Genomic DNA, 27067 nt, shown 5'->3' with positions numbered 1-27067 from the left:
TCCCAGAGTTCCACGGCGTGCCTGTGGACGGAGCGGGTGTTGAGCAGGATGCACTTCAGGTGGTTGCTGCTGGTGCCGGACTTGGCGGGGGCGGTGCAGGTCCGGTAGCAGGTGAATCGGCAGGCTTGGCAGGCGAAGGGTCCGTGGGTGCGTCTCGGGGTGGCTCGGTATCAGGCAGGGTTCCGGCCGGCATTGAGTGCGTTGAGGGTGGTGGCGTCGTAGGTCTGTCGTTTAGTCTTGCATCGGCGGTGGGGACCAGGGGTCCTGGCGCTGGGTCCGGTCCAGGCTTGGACGGGCGCAGAAGGGCTTGCCTTTGGCGCGCCTTTGGTGCCCAATCGGCGCGCCCGCTGCGCGTCAACGCTGCGCGTACGTGAGGGCAGCATAAGTAGGGAGCCGGGTGGGCGGATCAGCTGGTTGGTGGTAGCGGGGCAGCGAATGGGCTGGTGGGGGGGCGGGGCCGCAGGTAGGCAGCGTCGGGAAGAAGCAGGTGCGGGTGGGCGGCTCAGCGGTGGCTGGGTCGCCCGATCACGAGAAGAACTGGAAGCGGCAGCAGGCAAAGGCAGGAGAAGCACAGCCGCGTGGGGGAGACCAGGCCTGAACACAGGCTCTGCAGTCACTCCCGATCAGGTGGCACGGTCCCCTTAAGTAGGGAGCCGGGTGGGCGGATCAGCTGGTTGGTGGGAGTGGGGCGGGGAATGGGCTGGCGGGGAGCGGGGCCGCAGGTAGGCAGCGGCGGGAAGAAGCAGGTGCGGGCGGGTGGCTCAGCGGCGGCTGGGTCGCCCGATCAAGAGAAGAACTGGAAGCGGCAGCAGGCAAAGGCAGAAGCAGCACAGGAGCGAGGGGGCGACCAGGCCTGAACACAGGCTTTGCAGTTGCTCCCGATCAGGTGTCACGGTCCCCTTAAGTAGGGAGCCGGGTGGGCGGATGAGGTGGTTGGCGGGAGCGGGCGGCGAATGGGCTGGCGGGGGGCAGGCCGCAGGTAGGCAGCGGCGGGAAGAAGCAGGTGCGGGGGGGCGGCTCAGCGGCGGCTGGGTCGCCCGATCACGCGAAGGACTGGAAGGGGCAGCAGGCAAAGGCAGGAGCAGCACAGGAGCGTGGGGGCGACCAGGCCTGAACACAGGCTCTGCAGTCGCTCCCGATCAGGTGGCACGGTCCCCTTAAGTAGGGAGCCAGGTGGGCGGATCAGCTGGTTGGCGGGAGCGGGGCGGCGAATGGGCTGGCGGGGGGCGGGGCTGCAGGTAGGCAGCGTCTGGAAGAAGCAGGTGCTCAGCGGCGGCTGGGTCGCCCGATCACAAGAAGAACTGGAAACGGCAGCAGGCAGACGTCTGGAGAAGAAATGGAGGAGCAACAAAACTCAGGAGACACGCAACTTTCAAGTCAATCAATCAATCAATCAATCAGGTAATTGTTAGCGTGCTACTCCCCCGTGAAGGTCTCAAGGTGCTGGGGGGAGGGGGCAGATCCATTCAGCCAAAGAGCCAGGTATTGAGAGCCTTCCTGAAGGTATTTAGGGAGGGGGCGCGTCTGATGTCGATCAGGAGCATGTTCCAGGTCTTTGCCGCGATGTAGGAGAAGGATCTTCCCCCTGCTTTGGCTTTGTGGATGCGTGGGGTTTCGGTGAGGGTGAGGTTGGCGGATCGGAGGTTCTTTTGGGTACGTGGAGGGTAATTCTATCATTGAGGTACTGAGGTCCGGTGTTGGGTAGGCATTTGAAGCCGTGGGTGAGTATCTGAAAAGTGATTCTCTTCTCGATTGGGAGCCAGTGAAGTTTCCATAGGTGTTGGCTGATGTGCTCGTGTCAAGGGTTTCCAAGGACAAGTCCGGCGGCGGTGTTCTGTATCGTCTTGAGCTTGCTGAGTAGGGACTTGTTTATGCCGGTATAGAGGGTGTTTCCGTAGTCCAACCTGCTGGTGATGAGTGCGTAGGTGACTGTCTTCCTTGACTCGGGGGGATCCATTTGAAAGTCTTACGGAGGATGCAGAGGGTGTTGATACAGCTGGAGGCGACATTGTTAACCTGTCGGTTCATGGAGAGGGAGGAGTCGAGTACGATGCCGAGGTTTCTGGTGTGGTGTGCGGGGGTCGGGGGCTGCCGATGGTGGTGGGCCACCAAGTATTGTTCCATGCCGATGGAGTGGTTCCAAGGACTAGGATTTCGGTCTTCTCCAAGGTGAGCTTTAGGCAGCTGTGGCTCATCCAGGCTGCGACGTCTTGCATCCCTTCCTGGAACTTGAGTCTGGTGGTGGTGGGGTCCTGGGTAAGGGAGAGGATGAGCTGGGTGTAGCCGGCGTAGGATACTATGCTGAGGCCGTGCTGTCGGGCGATGGTGCCGAAGAAGGCCATGTAGTTGTTGAAAAGGGTTTGGCTGAGTGATTATTTCTGTGGTACTCCTCAGTTGATTTCCGTGGGTTTGGAGAGGAGGGGTGGTAGTCTGATCCTTTGGCTTCTGTCGTTGACGAATGATCAGATCCAGTCGAGGGCGGTTCCTCATATGACGGCGTTAGGTAATCTGGCTGCAAGTGAGCGGTGGGAGACGGTTTTGAATGCTGCTGACAGGTCAAGTAGAATCAGGGCTGTAGTGTGGCCTTAGTCGAGGAGGGTGCAGATGTTGTCTGAGGTGGCGAGTAGGGCGGTCTCGGTGCTGTGGTTGCTACGGAATCCGGATTGAGAGGGGTCGAGGACGGCGTCTTCGATGAACCTTGTCAACTTTGCGTTGGCGGTCTTCTCAGCAACTTTAGCCGCAAAGGGGAGGAGCGAGATGGGGCGTTAGTTCTTGAAGTCTGTAGGGTCTGTTTTGGGTTTCTTGAGCAGGGGCCTGACTTCTGCGCTTTTCCAGACATCGGGGAAGGTGCTGGTCTCGAAGGTGGTGTTGATAGTGTATTGTAATTTGGGTGCAATGGCAGCTCTGTGGGAGATGTGTGGTAAGCAGGGGTCTGTGGGAGCCCCTGAGTGGATGCCTTTCATGGGTGATGCGGTCTCTTCGGTTGTGACCGGGGCCAGGAGGAGATGGTGGGCTGGCTGGCGTTGTTGAGGGCGGGGTAGCTGCGGAGTCAGGTGTGTGGTTGTTGAAGTTGTAGTAGAGGTTTTTGATCTTTAAGAGGAAGTAGGATCCAAGCTTGTTGCAGAGATCCTCGGAAGGGGTGATGTCCGTGGCTACGCTGCGGGCGTGGTGAGTTCCTGGATGACGCTGAAGAGTTCCTTGGAATTGCTGGAGTGGATGAGGATTTTGTTGTGGATGAAGGTCCTTTTGGTGGTTCTGATGCGTTGGTGGTATTCCGTCATGGTGTTCTTGTAGGTGGTGTGGTTTTCCAGGTCTTGCTGTTTCACCAGTTCTTCTCTAGGCGTCTGCAGGTGCGCCTGGCTTTTTGGAGGTCGGTGGTGAACCAGGCAGCATTCCTAGGGTGCTGTTAGTCGGGGTTGCGTAGCGGGCGAGCTTGTCTGCGCAGTTGGAGATCCAAGTGTGGAGTTCCCTAGCTGCGAGGTTGGTGAAAGTTGCAGCAGTGGGGGTGTTGCGGTTGAGGGCAGAGTTGAGTTCCTCCTCAGTGACTTTGCTCCAGTTCCTTCGTGGGGGGGCGGGGAGCGGGTGTGGGTGGCTTGGATTTGTCAATAAGGAAGTGTACGCAGTAGTAGTTGGTCCATGGGGGTTGTATGGTGTGACTGAAGCAGACACTGTTTCCTCCGGCGAAGCTGGGGTCGAGAGGGTGCCCTGCCTTGTGGGTCGGGGTGGTGACTAGTTGTTTTAGTCCAATGTTGGCGAGATTGTCAAGGAGAGTGGCGGAGTTTGGGTTGCTGGGGTTGTTGAGGTGGTGGTTCAGGTCTCCAATGAGTATGTAGTCCATGGCAGCAAAAGCGTGTGGTGCGATGAGGTTTGTGATGGTGTCAGCGAAGAGTGGCCGCGGGGATCCGTAGGCGAGGGTGCCCGTAGTCGGAGTTGGGGCTGGTCTGGACCTGGAAGTGCAGGTGTTCGGCGGAGGGGAAGGTTTTGATGGATGTGGTGAGGTGGAGGGAGTTTTTGTGCGCAATGGCAAAGCCTCCTCCCGGGTGGTTGGGGCGGTCCTTCCTCTGGATCTTTTATCCGTCCGGAACAGCTTTGGCAATGTTGGGGGCAGAGGAGGCATTAGTCCAGGTTTCCGTGAGGAAGGGGACGTTGGGTGAGAGTGAGTCCAGGAGGTCCCAGATCTCCACGGGGTGTCTGTGCATGGAGCACACATTGAGCAGGCTGCATCTTAGGGCGTTGGCGGTGTTGGCAGTCGGGCGGTGGTGAAGGTCAGGCAGTAGTGGCGGCATGGGAACAGGCCGCCTACAGAACCCCCCACCGCCAACACACACCACCTCTTCCTCAAAGCCACTAAGGAAATGGCTCTCTGGGACTGTATCAATGCAAGCACAAACAACAACAAAGAACTCTTCACCATCATCAAGGAGTTCACCTGGCCCAACAGCGAGACCTCAGACATTCCTCCTTCACAGGACCTCTTCGACCACGAGGTGAAGATGATCTACGACAGCTTTGACACCCTAGATCTGGCCGCCACACCCGCCACCATCAGAGACAATCAAGCCGCCCCTTAACAGACCATGCTCTGCTAGACCCCTCTCACGACAGAGGGCACGCTCAGGACCATGAAGAGCATCCATTCAGGGGCCCCAGCTGACCCATGACCGTACCACATCTACCACAGAGCATCTGCCACCATTATCCCTCAGCTCCGCTGCACCATCAACTGCCCCACCAAAACTGTCACCTTCCCCACTGAGCCTCAGCAGCTAATTTTGTAGCTTTAAAAGTCTCTGAAATTCAATTTTATATGCAACCTTCCTGTCTGTGTAAAGAATGCATTGTAATTGTATTAAGTTGAAGAGCAATCATGGTGCTTGCAACCCTCTGATATGGGGAGGGAAAAGAGAGCAAGAGAGAGCAAGAGAGAAGGAAATTGCTGTGCTCCATATAATGAACAATGTTGTATCTCTCTAACCATCTACTAGTGTTCTTAAGATATTTTAACTTTAGGTAGAGGACTAGCCATAGTTTTACCCATACCTGCTTCATGAGTGGCTGCACAAGCCTTCTGGTCAGATAGCAAACTTTGAACATCACATTTTTTCCTTGGTTGAGCCTAGATGAACCCCTGGCTCAGGAGATGTTAGATTTGTGGCTGATGTTGCAGTATCCATTCTCATATCCTGCATCTGCATGTATTTTGGTCTCTGCTTGCTTTTGGATCCCAATAGATGTTTACTGATAGCCTCTCGAGGCTTTGGAAGTCGTGGATCATTAACCACAAACACCTCATTTTTAATCAGGTTCCCTAGATTTGTCTACATTTTTGCACAGGAGAACGACCCTTGGATAGTAGAGATAGTGTGTGCAATTTAATCTAGAAGTAGTGAATGCACAACTTCCATTGGGCACTGACTGTCCTGCAATAATTGTCAAAAGAACATTCTCTATCTTTTGATGTTGTTTTTGTCTAGTATAATATCAACTCCCCAATTGAATTGTCTCCCAGTTACCACCTATACATCTTTTCCTCATTTAACCCCAGCTGCTTCCATTAATAGAATGTTCTGTGTACAGCTTTTCACATAGCTCTCTATATCAATCAATATACGAATGCATGCAGACACAAATGCTACCCTGATGAATAATGGATTATCTGTTTAATTTTTACAGGTTGAAGACTTGTACCCTGTTCTAACGATTGCTCTGAAGGAAGATAAGCCAAATTTTGTGCAGCTTTTCTTGGATCAAGGTGTCAGCTTGCAGAAATATGTGACAAGGGAAACTCTGACCCACCTGTATAACACCATAGAACCAACCTTCCTCTTCCATCAGAAACTGGAGAAAATCAGGAAGGACCAAAATGAGAATCAGCAAGGTGTCAATCTCCACCACGTTGAAGAAGCTCTGAAAAGCTTACTAGGCAAACTCCCAGCACCCCTTTACTTCACAACAGAACCACAAACCGCTGTCGACATCACATCCCAGGTACATAACCAGTTTCTGCTGATACATTATTTATTATGATATCAAATGTTAACACATAAATGCCTTTTGCAATTGATGATGGAGCTTGCTAACTACTCAGTAATATTGGTAGGGTGCTTTTTGAGAAACCCTTAGGACATAGATGGAAGGTCTTGACAACCTCTACTCTTTTGTTGAATAAATATTAAGCAAGGGTTCCAATTGGGTCATCAGAAAAGCCCTCAATTTCTTCCATAGATTGTGACTGACTTCTACATGAATCACGCCATTATGCTACAGTATTGTTTTCAGTAAATTGAATTGTGGTTTTAGGTTATAGGATGGTTAAACTAGGGGTAGTTATATCATAGCCTTATTGTGAGCTGTGCTTGAGCTTCCACCAAGTAAAAATAATGTGAATTCAAAAAAGTAATCAGATGTGTGGAAGTTCGCTCGTCGTAGCTAGCCCAAGCAGTAAGGACTTCCACAGAAAGATGTAATTTGACATATGCCAAAACAAACTAAAACAAAATCTTTCAGGGTCTTAGGCTTCACCTTTCCTGGTGGTCTCTAAGCCTGGCATTAGGTGAGAGGTGAAGTAAAACAATTTCAATACTTCCATCAAAATGTGTCAATCTGAATGACCAGTGGGGGGCTAAGTTGATTCAGAAATTCTACCATAAATAAATTAGCAAAGGCTCTCCATCTTGTGTCATACTATATGTATTCAGTAAATATAATTACCAGCACAGCAGTGATAAAAACCAGTAAGAGAAGTACTAAACATAAAGTTAGATGCAAGCACACTTCACATAAATTGTCTAAATGAACAGTAATTAAACCAGATTAGAAAGACATAATGAAATATTCAAATCATTTAGAATAAGTAACAACATGATATGCACAAGAAAACAATGTGTACCCTGAGAGACCTTAAAATATGTGCATGTTGAGATTGTCTGATAAGCTAAAACTGCAAATGTGCCAAGCCAAGAGTTTTAAAGCAAGCTTGCTGCAAATGAAAATATTCCAATGAGCTTAGAAGAAAAAAGCAAAATGATTTTTAAATAAACTCTGGCAGAAAAAGAGCAAGTGTGCAAAGTGATCTAGAAGAGACAAAAATGAACAAATTCACGAAAATAAGGTGTCCGAGCAAAAATTAGTTTGAATGAAAAGAAGGGTTTCTGACAGTAAATTTGCATTTATCCAGTAGTGGGTTATCTTTCATAGATTCACATGCCTGAATCAGTCCCACGTTACATAAAAAAGCAGTGCCAAAAGTAAATTACAGTAGTAGGCCTTAGAGAAAGGCCTGAGGCCTAGATTGCAGTAGCCTATCTACCTCATTAAGCTAAAAAGACCAAAGTCTTTGTTCCAACCAATCAGCCCACAGCACCCCTAGAACCCTCTCTGCAGAGCCAGTTCTCCTCAGATTTTCACCGCACGATGTGTGGAAGGGAGTCTCCCTGAGTGCCTATTCAGTTTTTCCTTCAGGATGTCAGACAAGAAGGCCTTGTTCAGGCCTTGCAGAATATGAGAGAAAAAGACAGTCCATGTTGATGATCAGCATAAGGACTGTATTTATTGCCTCTAACCAAAGCATGAGGCAAAGAATTGTAAGATTTGCCAAACCTTCCCTTCTAAAACCTTAAGGGCTAGGGAGGCTAGATTCCTTTTATTGCTCAAATCTTCCAGCACTGATGATGATGATGACAGAGCTTCAAAATCTAGCAAGAGAGCAAGATCTCAGGAGAGTTCATCAAGTGAGGGGAGAAAACAATTAAAGACCTCCCACTCCACTTCTGGTCCTTCTCAAAGATCTCCTTCAACTTCTTCAGGACCTTCTGCTCTCAAGGACTCTAAACATCAATCCCTCAAAACGTGAGAAAAAGCTGCTCCGTCTCTTCAGCTTTCCCTATATCGACGATCTCTGTTACATCTTCAGCTCCTTCGTCGACGGCGACTGTTTCTACTACAGCTATCACCTTGTCTATCCTGTCAACTAGGATTTCCATTGTGACTAAAAAGACGATCGTCGACAATCCGTCGACGAGAGCCTCATCGTCGAAGAAACACTCGTCGACGAAAATTCCGTCGACGGCACCTCCGTTGTTCAATGAAGTCATCATCCATGCCGTTGACGACGACTGCCTCGTCGACTAAGAAATCAAGCCTGTCGACGACGATCCCGTCGACGTCGAGTCCGTCGACGATGCCTCTGTCGACCACACCGTCGACGACGAAAATGAAGAGCCCATTGATGACACCAATGCCTCCATTGACAACCACACCATCTACAGCAACTGAAGCCGCTTCCACTAAATCTTTAGCGGCGATACAAACATTTTCAATGCGTATTTCATCTAAGAGTTTCCAACTCAGGTCCCTCCAGAGGCAAGAATATTCTTATATCTCGCCACTTACACTCAAGATGAGAAAGGAGATTATGATGATGACGAGAATGAAGGAGCTTTCGGAGTAGCTCGCCATCCTTCTGAATTAATCATAAAATGTCAAGAAGAGGATGAGGAGGATTACATTGAACATTCTATCAAGAGGATATTGTGGTTCCTCATCATTCAAGTCATTCACAGACTGCAGATACCAGCCATCTGCCTCCTACCCTCATCCAGGACCTGCAAGCCATGTTGGCTGATTACAGGCAGCGATTTCCACCGCAGCAGGTCATTTCACCGCCTACTCCTGCGGCAGTACCAGACCCTATACCTCAGCCTGAATCTCCAGCGCCCATGTCTCCGGTCACGGAGACTCAACAGCCTGTTCCGCCTCATCGTACGCTGGATACATCTTCGGACGAAGAAGTAAAAGAAGGCGAAATTCCGGAGAATCCTCCTTTGGATCCGTGGGATTCTTATATTATCCCCATGCCATCTCCACCAACTCCACAGCCATCTGACTCACCACCAGAGGACATAGATGGATTTCATAATCTCATTAAAAGTCTGCGAGCAGGTTCAAGCTCCCAGTAACAGTGGAACAAATTGATTGTTTCCTACATGATTTCAAGGAGGAGACTAGAAAGATTTCCAGAACAATTCCCATAATAGATTACATATGGAAAGAAGGCATCAAAATAATGAAAAATCCTGCCTCCGTGCCCGCCGTGCTACCTTACGGATTGATAAGAAATATTGCGCTCTACTCGACAGCCCATCCTGCCTCGTGGGTCTCCCGAGGCCAGACTTGGTCATTTCACAGGCCGCACAGCAAAGGTCGAAGAACCCAGCCATGCCCATCACTTCACCACCAGATAAGGAGGGACGTCGCCTCGACCTTATCGGTAAAAAGTTCTCGATCAGGGCAGCAAATTCGTTGGCGATCATAGGGCGCTATGATTGCCAAATGTGGTCGGATATGGCTACTTTCATTGACTTGATCCCAGAGGACAAACAGATGAAAGCTCGTAAGATCTTGATGGAGGGACAACGCGCAGCTTCAGAGACTATCGACTGCACCCTTGATATCGTTAACACGAATTTCAGGCAATTGGCTGGGGATGCCGTCCTCAGACGTCAGGGTTGGCTGAAAGCTACTACCTTTAGGCCAGAGGTTCAACTGAAAATTTTGGACATGGCCTACGACGGCTAGTCTCTATTTGGGAAACATATTGAAGAAGCCCTCCAGGCAATCAAAATGGACACATACCACAAGGTCGTTAGGTTCCCTGCAGTACAAACGAGGTTCTTTCAGAGGTGCTAGAGGACGTGGCTACTCCTCTAGAGGAAGTTACCATCAGTAGGGCAGACAATATCACTCCCATTACCGGCAGGATTATCATTCTTCTTACCGAAAATCGAATACAGCTGGTTTCTCTCGCCAAGGAGGCTGCCGAAGCTCCAACAATCAAGGGCGAGATAATCACAAAAACAAGTGAGTTCATCCGGGCGCAAACCACACTTCCTCCCTTCCCTGTGGGCGCGTAAATATTTCTTTTCCATCAACAGTGGCAAAAAATGACCTCCGATCAGTGGGTGTTAGACCTAGTACAGCATGGACACACCCTAGAGTTTGTCACCAAGCCTCCAACTGTTCCCCTCATCTTCACTTATTGTTCATGGAGGTTTATGCCATGCTCCTCAAGAACGCCATAGAAAATGTCCCGGTTTAACAGAGAGGGACAGGTTTCTATTCCCGTTTTTTCCTTATAAAGAAGAAATCGGGGGAATGGCGACCAATTCTAGACCTGCGCAGCCTGAACAAGTTCCTCAAGAAACAGGGTTTTCGCATGGTCACCCTTTCAGAGATTCTAAGCTGCCTGAACGAGGGAGATTTTATGGCTTCCTTGGACATGGAGGATGCATACTTCCACAAACCCATTCATCCCAAGCAACAAAGGTATCTCCAATTCACTGTGGCTGGCGTCCACTATCAATTCAAAGTACTACCATTCGGCCTCAAATCGGCACCAAGGATATTCACAAAGTGGCTGGCCCCGGTAGCAGCAACGTTGCTATCTTGGGGAATCCAGGTGTTCCCGTACTTGGACGATTGGCTAATCAAAGGTCCTTCAAAGAACAGTGTTCAGGATGCCATGACAAACTGTCGTGCTCTCTTTGCATCTCTGGGTCTAACTGTGAACACAAGCAAATCTGAACTACTTCCAAGACAGGTCCTGCCTTTCATAGGAGCACGTCTGGACACAATACAATGCAAGGCATTCTTGTCTCAAGAGAGACAAATCCGTTTGCAGAAATCTGTTCGCTTCACTCCTTGGAATGTGTTCCTCAGCCATAAATCTCATCCCATTGGCACGCCTCAAAATGCGACCTCTGCAAGAAGAACTACATCTACAATGGAAACAGGCGGCAGGTTCCTTCGAAGAAATTATCAAAGTTACTCTGGGCATGGTGGTCGCAGTTACGCAATCTGAGGCAAGGGCTCAGCGTTGTACAGACACCTCCAGACTTCATACTAACAACGGATGCGTCCATGGAGGGATGGGGAGGTCATCTCGAAGATTTACAAGTCCAAGGCAAATGGACTCAAGAATACAGACAGCGTCACATCAACAGTCTGGAATTGAGGGCCATCTTCCTATCTTTGCAAGCATCCTCCCCAGAATCGCAGGATCTTCGGTGTTGATCCGAACCGACAATTCCAGTAGCATGTTCTACGTGAACAAACAGGGAGGAAGAAGATCGATGACGCTGTCGCAGGAAGCTCAATACTCTAGCGGACAAACTCAGCAGATCCCTGTCAGACTGCCACGAGTGGGAGTTGGACCAAGCCCAATTACACCGAGTGTTCCAGACTTGGGGCAAGCCAATGTTGGACTTGTTTCAACACAGTAGAACAAAAAATGCTGGTTTTACGCCAGCAGATATCCTCAACAGGGATCAAGGGGGGATGCCCTGTCCATGCGATGGTTAGGGATTTCTGCTTATGCTTTCCTCCGATCCCGTGGATACCAAGGGTGTTGCGCAAGATGAAGTTGGAGAGTTGCTGGTTAATCCTAATTGCTCCCAGATGGCCACGCCAGTACTGGTTTCAGGAACTCATGCTGTTTTCAGGATTGTCCACTTTGTCTTCTTCCGTCTCCAACACTACTGTCACGGAACGAGGGACAGATTCTTCACCCAGATCCTCAATCTCTAAAATTGCACGTATGGCTCCTGACTTCTTAGAGTTTTGCCACCTTCAGATTCCACCGGATTGCCGGGACATCTTAAAGAAGTCGCAAACTCAGAGCACATTGAAGACTTACCATCTTAAATGGAAAAGGTTTTGCTCTTGGTGTGTCTCCAATAATGTACACCCGATTGATGCTCCCGCTGAAGAAGTTCTTCCTTATCTGCTACATTTAGCTCTCTCTGGCCTTTCTTTTTCATCGATAAAGGTGCACCTAGCGACTCTATCTAGATTCAGGAAGGTTGCTAACATTCCTTCACTATTATTTCATCTTTAATTAAACAATTCATGAGAGGACTTTTCCGAGCTTATCCTCCAGTTAGACCTTCCCGGCTGTAATGGGAACTCAATACGGTTCTGTCACAGCTGATGAAGCATCCATTCAAACCTATTCACAAAGCCGACTTCAAGTATCTCACATTGAAAGTTGCCCTACTTCTAGCTTTGACATCGGCCAGAAGAGTAAGTGAGATACAAACGTTCCCTATTAATGAACCCTTCCTGCATTTCTCACAGGATTGCGTCACTCTTCGAACGAATCCAACATTTATACCCAAGGTTTCATCACAATTTCATTTAAATGAGCCAATTAAATTGAAAGTTTTCTTTCCAAACCCAGCTACACCAGCAGAAAGAATGCTGCATTCCTTGGACATCAAACGATGTTTGAAGTTCTACTTACAGAGAACAAAGACCGTCTGTGAGAAGTTGGCCTGGTATATGGTGTTCACTATTCTAGTGAGCACCTTGCACCAGTCCAAACGACCCTTATGGTGATTGGTTGTAAGTCAACCTTATAGACCAGCTATCCAAAAGCAGTCTTAGGCTAAACTCAAGAGGGCATGTGAAGCCAGCTGCTTTACCATATGCAATACCTTTAAATACCAAATGAAAGGACACCACACAAGTTATATATTACAAAATATATGTATTTATTTCTAGAATAATCCCCTATACTCTTTATGAGCACAGAAGCACAAGCGTTAAATAAAGAACACAGTATAACATACAATAAGCTGCACAATTATGGATAGGCCGGGTGGGCACTCAAACCATATATTAAGAAAGTGGTATAAGTACCACGTCACGAACAATAAACAGGCCTAGGGCCTTGGGAATTGCTGGGCCTACACTGGACTAACAAAGGTTAGGTCGGGAGAGGCCCAAAGGATACGGGTGCAGTATCTATAGGCAACCACGTTTACCATACAAGTCAATGGTGCGTAAAAATCAGAAAGTGTTAGGTTTCGGAGACTTCCGACTGGACTAGAACTTAGCTACTTAAAACTAGGACACTAAAGGTGTAATCCACTCTAGGAGCACCGGAGTTATATTGTTACCTCACCCACAGGAAGCGGGTGCAAAGGTGCCAAAGGGTGTCGGGTTTCGTCGTGAAGTTCTATGGAGCCTGGAGATGAAGATGCTGCAGGCGACCAGGAGGGAAGAGTCCGCTTGGATCCAAGGGTGCATCGAAGATGTAGAGTACCTGAAAGCAGAGGGGACAGTGTCTGGGTCACTAGCCAGAGACCAGGATAGAACCAGGACGGAACCAGGCAATGTCGGGTTGCGATCAGGTGATGTTGAGGTGTTTGTCTCCGCTGCCACGTGGACCAGGAAGGATCGAGGGTGACCAGCTGGTGAACACGAGCTGTCCCACAAAGGCTCTTTCTGGCGGCGGTGTCGGTACTTGATTCGGAGTCACCAAGCCTTGGCAAAGGCAACCCACGCAGGACTCGAAGATGTGTTCTTGATTGGACCGGGAAGGTCGGATCGATGGCTCCTTTTCAGGGGAGCTGGGGCCAGTCTGGAGCAACCAGACCAGCAGTGTAGTTTTGATGGTTCGTCATCTCAGAGGCCACTAGCAAACGGGCAAGCGACCGGACAATGCGTCGAGCAGGAAAAGTGCAAAGGGGCCCCACGCAGCACTCGGAGAGTGTGGAGAGGTGATCTTTGGAGCACAGGCTGCTCGGGCTGGGGCTTCTCAAACCCCAAAGCACAGCGTCGAGGGAGCCTCGGGAGATGCACATAAAGCACATCGTCGACTTTTCAAGATGGCCGGTCTCACGTCGCCTCCACGGGTCTAAGCTTTGCTAGGACTGTGGATCGGGCTGTTGGAAGTCTGGAAGTCCAGGTCTTGTCGGTCTCTGTCGTTCGAGCTCCGGCGGGAGCAACGGCAAAGGAAGTCTCGATGCGCTGATGGTGCCTGCTTGCACAGGGTGGCCACTCCTTGACCACAATGGAGATTCTTCAGTCTTCTACGTTGAGTAGGATGTTGAAGTGTCCAGAGTTTCGTTTCAAAGTTTCAGTCAGGATGATCTGGTTTGCATTGGCACAGCTCCTACCTTTATTTGGTCAGCAGCAGGTGGCCAGACTCGAGTCTGTGGCAGCAGCATCCATTTTGTGATGCTGTGGCTCTGGTTAGATTTAACCGTGTTTAAGCAAAGTAACATGTCTTCTCCCTCTAGAAGGGTGGAATGCCACCCCCGTATCCAGAACTGCCGAGGGGGTAGTATTCCAACGCGTATGACACCTTACAAGACATGTTTTGATAAAGCCAAACCAAAGTTAGCAAGTAACCGCGAGGATTATAATGCACTAAAGAGTATATGGTATGGTAATATCCCAGAACGGCTAAGGGAGTTGGTTCCGAAAGCTGCAGACAGGCTCAGCTCATGCTAGAGCACCATCTCACATAAAACCAAGCACTCTGCCTCCAGGATTGTTAAGGCCTGCCATAGGAGTGACTTATATGTGTATATGTGTCCAGAAATAGGTTTAGATATAGGTATACTATATCTAAGCAAGGAGTGATTACACCACCTTGCCACAGCTGAGTGATCAGCCAGTTGTGTCAGTTTGGATAGCCAGCCAGGGGTGGCAAAAGATATGCTGCAGCCCCTGGTAGGCCTTGGATGCACCTATGCCCTGGGTACCTATAGTACACTGTACAGGGGCTGATAAGGTCCAATTGGTTATGTACCTAAAGTACATGGATGTGAAATTAGAGACGGAACAGCAGGCTGTGGGTCTGATTAGCAGGCCCACAGCCACATTAAGTCGAAAACCAGTGAAGCAAAAAGATAAAAAATTGGGGTGACCATAGGAAAGCAGACCCTACTCTCCTACACCGTCAGAAAATCTGATCAGTTATTCGTGGCTTACGGCCCAACTACGCTGGGGCAGCTGTCACAAAAGCCACAATTTCCAGATGGACATGTCAAGTCACACAGACCATTGTCAAGAAATGTCAAGGCTCATTCCACAAGAGCTGTAGCAGCGTCTACAGCCTTATTTGCAGGAGTGACGCTGGAGAATATCTGCCGTGCTGCAACATGGAAGAATGTCAACACGTTTACATGACATTACTGTCAATAATTGACAAGCCAACAACATGCAGCAGTTGGTCAAGCCGTCTTACGACATTTGGTTGTTTGAAGAAATCTTCAGGTAACGTGTTTTCTATTTATATGCATATTCATGTGTAGATAAATGCATTTCAAGTTGGCTGTTAATACGTTTAATGTTACACATCCTTTCTGATGTTTTCTAACGGATAGGTATATAAGGGTGATAGTTATTGTTTCACACTTGTTAGTTGTTAACGATATCACTAGGAATGTATCAGTATAAGTCTGCCACTATTCGCAACCGACTCTTACCTGGCTTACTGCTTGCTACTCTGATTCAGGCATGTGAATCTATGAAAGATACCCCAATACTGGATAAGAAAACAAGTTACCTACCTGTAACTTGAGTTATCCAGTATTGGTATCTTTCATAGATTCACATGCACCCACCCTCCTCCCCAGAGAGTCAGTTCTCTAGTTGGGGATACTTATTCTCCACTTGTGCTAACGAAAATCTGAGGAGAACTGGCTCTGCAGAGAGGGTTCTAGAGGGTGCTGTGAGCTGATTGGTTGGAACAAAGACTTTTGTATTTTTAGCATAATGAGGTAGATAGGCTACTACAATCTAGGCCTCAGCCTTTCTCTAGGGCCTACTACTGTAATTTACTTTTGCCACTGCTTTTTTATGTACCGTGGGACTTTCACCTCGGCGACGGGGAATGATTCAGGCATGTGAATCTATGAAAGATGCCAATACTGGATAACTGAAGTTACAGGTAAGTAACTTGTTTTCTTATACTGCTTTGGACATGTTATACAGAACAAAATGTGACAATTTGTTTATACATAACATTCTGTCATTGAGATGTTGCACACAAATAAAAATACGTTCTGCATCATAGGCTCTTCATTGATAGACATAAACGCGTGAATAATCCCCGGCATTTTCGCAGACACAGGAAGACCATAATATATATATATTTTTTATGTTGTAGGACTTTATTTGGACTTCTGAAAAAGTGGTACAGATCATCCTATCATTCCACCAGGATCACAACCCAAATCCATGAATCCATTGTCGAGTACATAGTGAAATCACCTAACCAACCAGTCCCCTCCACTTATATATTTGTCTCACTTCTCTGCATTTGCCCGAGTCCTGTACCATCAGCCATTAGGTGTGATAACAGAAAGCAAAAACATTTTTTTTACCCAAAACTAGTAAATATTTTAAAACATCTGTTTGCCAATATATTTGCTCACAATGCTAAACCCTACTGAAATCCTGCAGTAATAACCATTGTCAACGGTGATATCACACGTACTGCTCAGTTTTGCTCAGATGTCAAAATTAAGATGTTCTTCCACAGTAAAAGAAGGTGGATTTGGGATAGGACCATGCTTAATACATCAGTGACGTGTGCTTAATGATATTACTGAACGTTAGTGTTCTGTCACAGAACAATAGTTTATTTTTAAATTTCCTCTCAGTACGAAACTTCAGCCTGCCCTGCATAATTTCAGTGCTGACTCAGCCCTGGCGAAACTTGTCCAGCCGGATCCTTGGGATGATTGTGTGGTGGTGGCCCATGGATAAGATGGAGAGACATCAAAGAGGTTTCCTTTCTTACCTAGGGTGAAATGTAATGTTTTTGACTGCAAGCACTCCTCGCCACCGCTTTCTGTGTGGGATAATGCCATACTAACTGTAAGAACTGAAAATGCCCTAAGCCATTTACCTTAGTGCTGCCACTCCTTCTGTAGAAGAAGTTTCTAACTCTAAATGTAGTAAAATCTGCAATTGAGGCATTTACGAAGACTTTTCAGATCTACATTAGAATATAAGGTTTGGAATACTTTAAATGTTTCTAGTATTTGCTCATACTATTTGCAGAAAAACAGAATGAAGTCTATGAGCTCAATTTAGAGTACTTGGGAATGGTGGTTTACAGCAATACCATTATTCTGGGGTGGAGTATTTTACTGGTAAATACCTCCTTTTCTAAGTTTTCTAGGTCGGGATTAGGCATAACATGCAATATCAGTGTTTACTGCATCGATTTCCACATGTTCTGACTTTATTTCCAAGGTCTCCCCCTCCCCCCATACATTTCCCAGTTTTTTGTTGATGAAACTGTTGGGGGAAATATCCTGGAATGCAGTATATTATGCACTAGTCAGAACTGCAATACATGTGGACATCCTGGAATGCCTTCTGAACAGACTTATTTCCTTCTTTTTTTAATACATATTTTATTCAGCATTTATGATAAGTTTTACAAGTACAAGCCTTTGAGCATCATGTAGGAATATTTTCATGTCAATCATGTGAAAAAATATTTCTACATCAAGGTATCAAGGCACAATAGTTCACAGTGCACTGCGGATAAAATTACAACATCTCCGTTCGCGGGGCCACCGTGACCCTGGCTGAGGTTCAAACATAGCTGATTCAAAATCATAAAGGCACGTGAATTATAAACAGACCAAACCATTATAGTAACTAATTGCCCTCCTCCCCCCACGCTGACGGGCAATGACTTCAAAGTGTCGCACTAGTGGACCAATTCTGTATAGCGGTTCTATTATCTTGAGTTAGGGCGAGTGTGGCTCTTCGTGTAAAGTTCAGGGTGCTTGAGGAGCCGTATGTTTCTGTGCTGACAGTAGATTCTATGAGTGGGAATATGTATTTCTTATGGGAGGATCTGCGGCTTTTGTGTTATCTAGGTGCAGTATAAGGTGGTGCGAGGTTATATAATGGGGTATATCTAAAACTTGAAAGGATATTAGGATTAGGTCCCATTGCATTGCTATGGGTCTCTTTCGAAGTCCCTTGCGTTCTTATCGTCGAAGGGCTCCACTTTCTGCTGGTCCCATATCTCACCTTCCTCTTTCCATACCTGAATCTTGGAAAGGGGGGGGGGGGCTCTGATGATTTCCATCTCCTTCTGATAACCCTTTTCGCCAGGATTAGTGCTAAATCTATAAATTTGGTGTGTACTTCCCGCCCCTTCCATCGAGCGTATAGTCCGAGTATGCATGTTTCAACAGAATGCCGAGCCATTTCACCCAAGGCGGTTAAGGCGGTTGTGACTGATTCCAGTAGCTGCAAAGTGGGGCAGGTCCATATCATGTGTAGTAGGTCTGCGTCTTGATCGGTGCCATGGCGGGAGGCTGCTGTAATGTTGGGGTAGATAGCATGTAGGTGTTTGGTGTGCTTCCGGTCACCCGCTTAGGATATTCAATTACTGCCTTCCATTCCTTCCGTTAATTGTCTTTGTATATCTCTTCCCCACTTGCTTCGCACCATTACTAAAGGAGTTGGTTGATGTGATTGAAGCCCTTGATAGAGCCATCTGACTAAGTGACCCCCCCCCCTGTACCCATGAGATATATTAAGTGTACACATTCATTTAAGTCAGATTCCATCCCCTGTAGTGCCCAGTGTTGTTTGATGAAACATGACAGACTGGCATGCACTAAAAAAAGTGACCCCGAAACTCTCTGTTCATGAACAAAATCAGTATGTGATAACATTCCATCCCCAAACAGATCTCCGATTTCGGAAACTCCTTCTTGCGCCCACTGCAAGATTCTGCGCTTTGTCTGTGCCGGTGTTAGCTGGTATTCCTAAAATTGAAATATTTGGGGCATATGAAGAGGTATGCGTTGGGTATTTAATCGCTCCCTTTGTGGGGTTGTACTCCCTGGAAACAAACGTGCATGTAGTTTACCTCGGTCTATCATTTGGATTGTGTATGCTATTTCTTGCAGATTTCGGCCCCCTAACCAGTAGAAAAGCCTTGGCAATTGGCCCACCAAGCAGGATGTATAAAAGTCAGGCGCTCCAATTCCATCGATGAAACCCCTTCTACGAAGACCCCATTGACGATCTGTCAACGCCGATACCGTCCACGCCGATACCCTAGTTGAAGGACTTTCCGGCACTAATGAGTACAGTGCCGTCGACGCCACCGTCGACGATGGAAAATATTACTAAAATGATAAAAACCTTTCTGTGGCCAGAGGTAACTTCAATTAGAAAGGTATCAACTTTGCCTCCTACGCATTTGCTAGACAAAGAAGACTATGGAGTATATGGTGTAGCTTGTAGCCCATCTGAGTTACATGTCAAGTGAAAGGAGGAAGATGATGGTTACGAGGATGAAGAGCAATATTATCAGCCATATATAGCCCCACCACATCATTACCAATATGGCTTCCTACCTGAGCCTCGTCCAAGGAACATGTCACTCCTGCCACCTTCTCTCATCCAGGACTTTCAAGCAATGCTGGCCGATTACAGACAGAAGTTTTCACCTCAGGGTGACTAACCAAAACCACAACCTCCTCAGTCGGAACCTCCAAGAACACCAACTTTTCCACCACCAGCGACACCTAGGATCACACTTTGCCCGCTAATAGTGGCACCTCCCACAGAAGGTTTGTCTTCTTCAGATGAGGAAAGAGTAGAAGAGAAGATCCTGGATCCTCTACCACTGACAGATCCTTGGGACTACTCTATTTTCGCCACTCCCTCTCCTTCTCCACATCACCCAGCGGACTCACCTCCCAAAAACATTGGAGGGTTTCACAATTTAATGGACAGGGAAACCACCAGGTTCCATCTGCCAATGACGGTTAAGCACACATACTACTTCCTGTATGACTTCAAAGAGGAAACAAGAAAAACTTACATCTGGCAGGAGGGAGTAAAAATTATAAAAGCAATGGCTATGATATCACCAGTGCTCACTTGGATTTTCAATAAATACAGGGCTCCAGAGGATTTTCCGCCCTGCCTCACAGGTCTATCAAGAACGAATTTAGTCATTTTGGAGGCAGCACAGAAAAGCTCTGAGAATCCGGCCACTCCCTGCACAACCCCGCCTGATAAGGAGGTACGCAGATTGGATATTATGGGGAGACACTTTTCCAGCATGGCAGCAGTCACAGTTCGGGCAGCCAACGCCCGAGCAATCATTGGCTGGTATGACCATCCAATGGGGTCTGACAAGGCCTCTATGTTATACCTCATCCCGGAAGATAAAATGCAAGAAACTACAAAGACTCTATTGAGCAGAATCAGAAACCATCGACTGTGCAATGAACATAGCCAACATAGGTTTTTGGCAGCTAGTTGGCACTGCAATGTTGCATCGCCAAGAATGGTTAAAAGCCACTACCTTCAGGCCTGAGATCCAAACAAGATATTGGACATGGCTTTCGATGGGGTTGTTTGTTTGGAAAACATATCTATGAGATGCTTTTGACTATTAAAACTGGCAATGACACAGCAAAAGCTTTAGTATTACAAAAAAAAATGGTCCTCAGCATGCAAGGAATAAGGGAAGAAATAATTAGACTTGGATAAGTGCTATATATATTTTTCACATGCCCAGCCGGACATGGAAATTTATTAGTTCAATTGTAAAATAGGAGCAAAAATAGACGTACACACAATTACAACAAGGCACAGTCCTGTACCTGGTATAAGGGAAAGGTAGTGAGGGAGAGAAATACTGTGAGACAAACAATAGAAAGGCAATACCTTGGAGCAAAGGTGGCTTGCACTTAATTTGAAAATGATATAGCAAGCTCTCACCAACAAAAACCACAATCAGTATACATAATGGTCAACTTGTGGCTTTGTTTGAGAAAGTCGACGTTTCGATCCCAAGCTCCTAATAAAAGGGGATCATCATCAGGACTAATAATACAATTGCCTGGTGTTTATGGTTGCCGCCTGGGGGAAAAAAGGAAGACAAGGAAAAACAAAAGACAGTGACTCCGTAAGATCACTGTGATACTTCAAAGCATGTCAACAATAGTTGTGGAAATCGGCAAACAACATTTTAACGGGTGATCAGAAAAAACATTTGTGTTTAGCGCATAGAGTACTATGCACTTTATGCGAGAGTGATTCAACGTGGTGCCCTGGTCATTCCGGCGATTTGTTGGAACTAGAGCGAAGGGTTGATGGCCTAGATTACTAATGGTGCCCAGGAGTGTGAATCGGTACGAGTGGTTATAACACTTTGTGCATTTACTAAGTGCGACGATGGATGTCTCTACATTTGAACAGTGTGACCGAGGGGTTCTGTGTGGGAATCGACACGTATTTGAAACAATTGTGCAGTGCTCGGTGGAGCGATGGATGATTAAAGGTCGATGGCCTGCACACGAAACAACGAGTGTGTTTTAAAGCAGTTTGTGAAATACTGAGTGCGGTGATGGTTCTATAAAGATTTGATGGAGTGAGCGGCGCGTAAGACAACGCGTGTGTTTTAAAACAGTTTGTGCAAGACTAAGTGCGGCAATGAATGTTAAAATTGGTTGGATTGAGCGGCCCTGGGTGGTGTGTGTTGAAGAGGCGAGACCGCGGTGTTTTGACTTCGTAACGCGGCGGCGGGGAATTTTGCCGGGCTATACGATGAGTGCTTGTGTCCTGGTGAAGGGATTGGAGCGGGGACTTGTGGGGAATTGCCTCTAAGTTAGGAGCCTTACCAATTCAACCCGGCATATCTTTAGAATCAATTAGGTGATTAAGGGAGGTCCAGGCGGGGAGTCAAGCTTCCTAAGGGGAGAGAGGCGAGAATGAAGGCATGCTCGGTGGCAGTCAGGGTTATGCCGGCAGTATGGTATGCCTGTTTCGTTTAGGTTACCTTATCCGCCTCGCTGTGTCCAATGGGATAGTGACCAGTTGTTGGTTCGACCACATGTTGACCCACACAAACAGTTGGCACAAAGGGAAACCTTTTGGATAAGGCATTTAAACACAGTGAAACCCTATGGGCTGAATGATAAGATTGCATTCATTTGCTTTCTGTAATCAATTTTGGTTTCTAGTAATTATTTGCAATACAATACCACCGTTGCACATACACGTAACCAGACTGATATGCCTCCAGTAAGGTGGCAGTTGCCATTTTATATGCAATGGGTTTCTGATGGAGCACAACATTTTTTGCATTTTTTGAATCATTGTAGATTTCAGCTACAAGAATACCCCACATAGGTATTCTGGCACACATACCAGTAGTATTCGCATTTTCCCTCGTTTTAACGTTATTTTCCGCTTCATTTGGATTTGTTTATGGTAGGCTTTATGATTATGAGTAATTTTGGCTACAACTGTTTTTTGGGAATGTATTTTCTAGGATAGAGCTTTAGCCTTACTTTTGTAGTGGCCACATCCATATTACAAGGACGAACCTTAGTCTGTTTTCGAGCTTCATCACTCGAATCAGAAATGCGGAACAAAATAAGAAGACCGTGCGAGAGTCCGGAAAGTTGCACTCGCCAGATAGTCAGCGTAGAGGACGGGCGTTACTGAATCAAGCACAAGGTAGGAAACGTCGAAGCACCAAGGCAGAACCCAGTAGCGCATAGTCTTGGCAAGTAGAACATTTGAATAATATGTTTGTCCCTTTGCAGCTTGAACGGATATCACAATACTTTTCAAAAGAAAGGGGGATCAGGCTCTATCGAGTTTTTGCTTTAAGCATCGAAGATACTCATGAGTCTCCTTGATATTTGCACTCTACAATTTTACAACAGGCTGGGCTAACGCATATATTAACTATGTTCCTGGGCACTTCTTATTTCAGACTTTTATCACATCGTGCAGGCACACATACATTTTGCTCTGCAATCAATCGCAGTAGGTAACATTAAAGCTGGAATGAGCTTTACAATTGGTTGGCGGTTTTTTACACTTGGGCACCAAAATTTAGTATCATACTAGAGTTGGGTGTATCTTCTTATTTTGCACAGGTAACATCTCCCATAGTCCTTCCGCACATCTTTTGGCATGGACGAGGTCAATAGCACTCTGGTTATGCGCACAACTTTTTTAAATTAAAAATAAAGAAATTCTCAAATCAATCTAATATGTTGGACATGCTTGAGCTGGTGAAACCGATCTTTGTAAAAAGATGTGTATATAAGACGAATACATGCTGCTTCATTGAGTAACATATATGTTTAAATGTGAAAATGTCTGGATTAGTGCAGGGTGCTTCACTTAAATAAGTGTGCACCATATAATAAGCCAGCCTCCTACATTGGTGGCAGTGGTGGGAGTCTTGAAGAGAAAAACCTGCAAGCAGAGGGGACAGAGTCTATGCCACTCAGAGGTGACCAGGAGGTACAGATGAGCAATGACCACTGATGTTGGAAGATGCAGGAGTAATGACGGTGACCTTGTTGCAGCAGCTGTGAGGAACAGGCGACGTTGTGGAAGACCAGGAGCCGTTCACCAACTGTCCCATGTCGGAAGTCGAGAACCCAGGGGTCGGTGTCTGGCAGGAACACCAACATACTTAGACAGCAGCAACAGACGTGGTAAACAATAAAGGAGCTAAGTTGGGACCAGCAAGGTCCAAAGGACTCACCAATTGCAGGAGACTCTGAGCAGGCCCCGAGCAAGGAGGGGAGCCACTGAAGCCAAAGAAAACCCTTAAGAGGACCCATAGGCCGTAGGCAGAGGAGTCACACGAGGACCTCGAGCAACTCACCAAAGATGCAGGCCCACGTCGTACAGGAAGCAGTGCTTATTTGTGCCTGGCTGGATAACATAATTAACTTGGTTAATATTTAGAAAAGGGGAGGTTAACAGAATGGGTCTCAATTCTTTAATTAATTACTGTCTTGTGTTTCTTTTAATACTAGTTTTCGAGTGGGCCTTAGAAAATGGCTGACTGGCAGTGCTGAAAAGTGCAAGACTTGACCAGAGTGAAGCCTTCACTCACATGCAGAAAAAAGAGTTTTCTTGCTAAGCAATGGAATAATAAACGGAACTGATTTGGTCGAGTTATGCATGTTCTTGGAGAAGAGCACCAAGGACAGAAAGCCTGAAGTCCCTGCCAAGATTAGTAAGTAAAAATGTTTTTGTGTTCGGTGAAATGTTTCTTTTCCAAGGAAGCTAGATTGATGGAATCCACGAACAATAAGGGCTTATGATGTGCCCCGGTTTTGGTCAGGAAAGTATGACATGGGGATGGACTGACATCTGTCAACCAATGGGAACCCTGATGGCAAGGAAAAGTGTACTTTTTGAAGAGATTAGCTAGTAAGTAAGGTATAAAAACTGTCCCTACAGGCAGGAGGGGGTTCTTGCTTCCCGATTCCTGAATGACGTGCTGACGGACTCTTGGCGCACGTAAGGATAATAAACGTTATCATTTTATTAGGTGAATAGAGTTTTAGTCAGGGAAATAGAATTTAGGGAATGGAAACTTTATTTTGCTTTAATTCATGCTAAATGATTTACTTTGAAATGTCAGACTAATACGCCTTATCCTGAATGAAGCTTTCAAATTTGCTAATAAAATAAAGATTTCTGAATAAAGAATGCTCTTCCTTGAATAAAATAAAGCTAATAAAATAGATTTTGAAATGACAAGCTGGTCTTGTTTATTCATGGTCTAGTTATCATTATTAGATCCATTCGCCTATGTGACTTAATTAATGTTATGTGATTTAAAAACCATGGTTAAATATTTTAAAACTGCAGTTGTATACCGTTTTATAAATAGATTATGAATAGAGAGTTTTAATTAGGTCACATTATTCAGTCACTCAAAAATTGTCTCTTTTGTTTATGGGCCTAGGTAGTGATTCATGATTAATGGTGAATATTGTGGAGATGAGTAGCGTTTGTGAGACAGTTTTTCATTAGGAGCTCTGGATCAATTAACTGGTAGCAGAGGATGGTTACTATGGTAACTGTCATGCTACATGTAGATACATAGGATACATGTCTAAAACATGTTAAGTTTGTCCATTTGTTATATGTAGTCGAAAGGTCTTTTCCAGCAGTGAGAAAATTCCTAGTGTGCCGGCAAGAGTAGTGTGACAAGTGAGGATACACAGTGCATTTGTTCTGTTTCAAAATAGTGGTATTGACATATATCACTAGTGTTGTGGACGTACAGCACCAGTTTAGGGACCTTAGGTATGATAGGTTGAATGTATAGTGAGGATTGTCTATGAAATTGTAGCTTTCGAGTATAGGGACAACTGTCCTGTTTTAAAACTTATTGCGAAAAGAGTAGTAGAATTTTTCCAAGCTTGAGTGAAGGGTAAGGAAGTGTTGTTTCTTACTGCCAAGTGAGGATTTTTATTGGCGGGTTAAAGTCCTACCAAAAATATCACGTATGAATGGTTAGGGATTCTTTTGTATGGTTGCATTGCGTGTAAAATATTTATGAAAATAGCGTCGTCTATTTCAAGTTAAAGGATACTCGTTTGATTGCAAAAACTATCTCTTTATTTTAGCGAAACAGACAAATGGTTTGTTATTCCGTAAAGTTACTAACTGAATTTCATTTGACAAAATTGTAAAATATGGCGCTGTGAAAATATTTTGTAAAGGAGGAGTTAGTTCAAGGAGTTAATCGGAGGCAGTGAAACTGCAGCGGCAGCATACGTCACCAGGTTTGCGCTGTGATTGGCTAGCATACGTCAAAGCATTCGCGCACTGATTGGCTCATGTGACTTTGCAGGCTTGTACCTGATTGGCTCATTCTGAAATAAGGCAATTCTATTGGTCAAACAAAATAGTGACGTGGCTTGACCTGATTGGCTTGTTAGTGAGTTTCGCGCACAGATTGGCTAGAGTAGCGGAACCACAAGAAAAATATTTACGATCTTTAGGAACTAAGCGGATTTGTTTTAAAACATGAGTTATTACTACATGTATGATGAAAAGAAGCCTTCATGGTTTCAGAAATTAAAACATATTTTCAAAAGTGACAGAAAATAGAAACGCGAGGTGGAAAATTACTTCCTAAGTATAAAACACCTGCAGCCTATATGGAAGGTAAATTTGGTTATCATACTGTTCTTGGGATGGAGAATTGGATGGAATATACCAAGGATGATGGTGTATTGGCTTGGCCAGAAGATGGGTCATTTAACATGAAGGTGATGAAAAAATTTAGAGAAAAAATGATGTTTCTCGTACCGAAACCCAGACCTACACAATTTGAGGCTTTATCTGAATGGGAAGATGAGATGTTTGATTTAGAAAGGGAGAACAGAGGTGTAACAAGAGGTACTAGAATGAATATTAACAGAGAAACTCATGAAGATAGAATGTGTCGTTGGATACAGGCAGACATGTGTAATGGTTTATACTCAGCAAGATTTAGTGAAGAATCTGGCCAAAAGAGTTCTGCAAAAAGAAATAATATTGACGAAGATAGTGAATTAGAAGATCCAGTTTTAGAAGAGATTTACATTACGAAATCAAAACACCCACCACCTTATCAACCAGTTTGTTCATGGTCTACCCTGAGAATTCCTCAAGGAGCTTCTCCAAGTGCTCCTTCTAGAGAACTTTCTAGTGAAACTCCATTTAGATTAAATCAGAATAATGCAAAATTTCCTGAGAGAGTAGAAACAAGAACTGATTCTAGAATATCAGGAGAAAGTAGAAATTATCCTGAAACTCCAGTTCAGAGAAATGACATCCCAAGTAACGTAATAAGAACAGAAAGATTTGAGGTTACTAGAGATATTTCAGAATATCTTCGATCAAAAGAAGAATTAATACAGCAGTTAACTAAAGGCATGGAAGCAGTAATGGTACCAGTAATAATTGTACCCGTTGTTCCAGTTTTTGATCAAAACGAAATTAGACATTCAGCTCTGACTGTTCCTTTAAATGCAGAAATTCAGAAAGTGGCTGAAAATTTTTATTCAGATTTATCAGAAATTCAAGTTTGTAACCCTTTTCAAGTTTGTAACCCCTTTTTTGTTCTCAGTCCCCTAGGTGATAGTGGTACCTTAGAGTGTATCATCCACAAAGGTGACTTTTTAATATGTTGGTCCTGATGAATGCTAAGCTGATCTCTGGCTATCTGTAGCAGAAACTTGTTGACCCTGAACTCTTTATAGGACTTTCCTGGTCCAAATTCACAGGACCAGGGCAATGTCCGTCTTGCACTAACGTTTTTAATGGAGTTAGAGCCACCTCTGTATTAAAAAAAAATTCTACACTGGATAGTAGCCAGCACTCCTTTTAAGTCACGTTTCACTACTTTTGGATACTATCCCATCTTCTTTTCAATAAGAGCCCAATGATGACAACTGGCAAC

At 45.8% G+C, this 27067-nt stretch overlaps 1 protein-coding gene across 1 annotated transcript in view; it reads left to right on the top strand.

Annotated features, from left to right (window-relative positions):
- The window catches only part of LOC147693352 (transient receptor potential cation channel subfamily M member 2-like), a 3804886-nt gene that overhangs the window by 885975 nt on the left and 2891844 nt on the right, over positions 1-27067 (top strand). Inside the window, exon 10 of the mRNA XM_086935946.1 lies at positions 5674-5988. Within this exon, the coding sequence (XP_086792072.1) occupies positions 5674-5988 (315 nt within the window). The remainder of the gene's footprint in view (positions 1-5673; positions 5989-27067) is intronic.

Source organism: Lissotriton vulgaris, chromosome 8, assembly GCF_964263255.1.
Source record: "Lissotriton vulgaris chromosome 8, aLisVul1.2, whole genome shotgun sequence".
Taxonomy (NCBI): domain Eukaryota; kingdom Metazoa; phylum Chordata; class Amphibia; order Caudata; family Salamandridae; genus Lissotriton; species Lissotriton vulgaris.
Note: the sequence above shows the minus strand (reverse complement) of the source record. Positions and strands in the feature narration are given on the sequence as shown.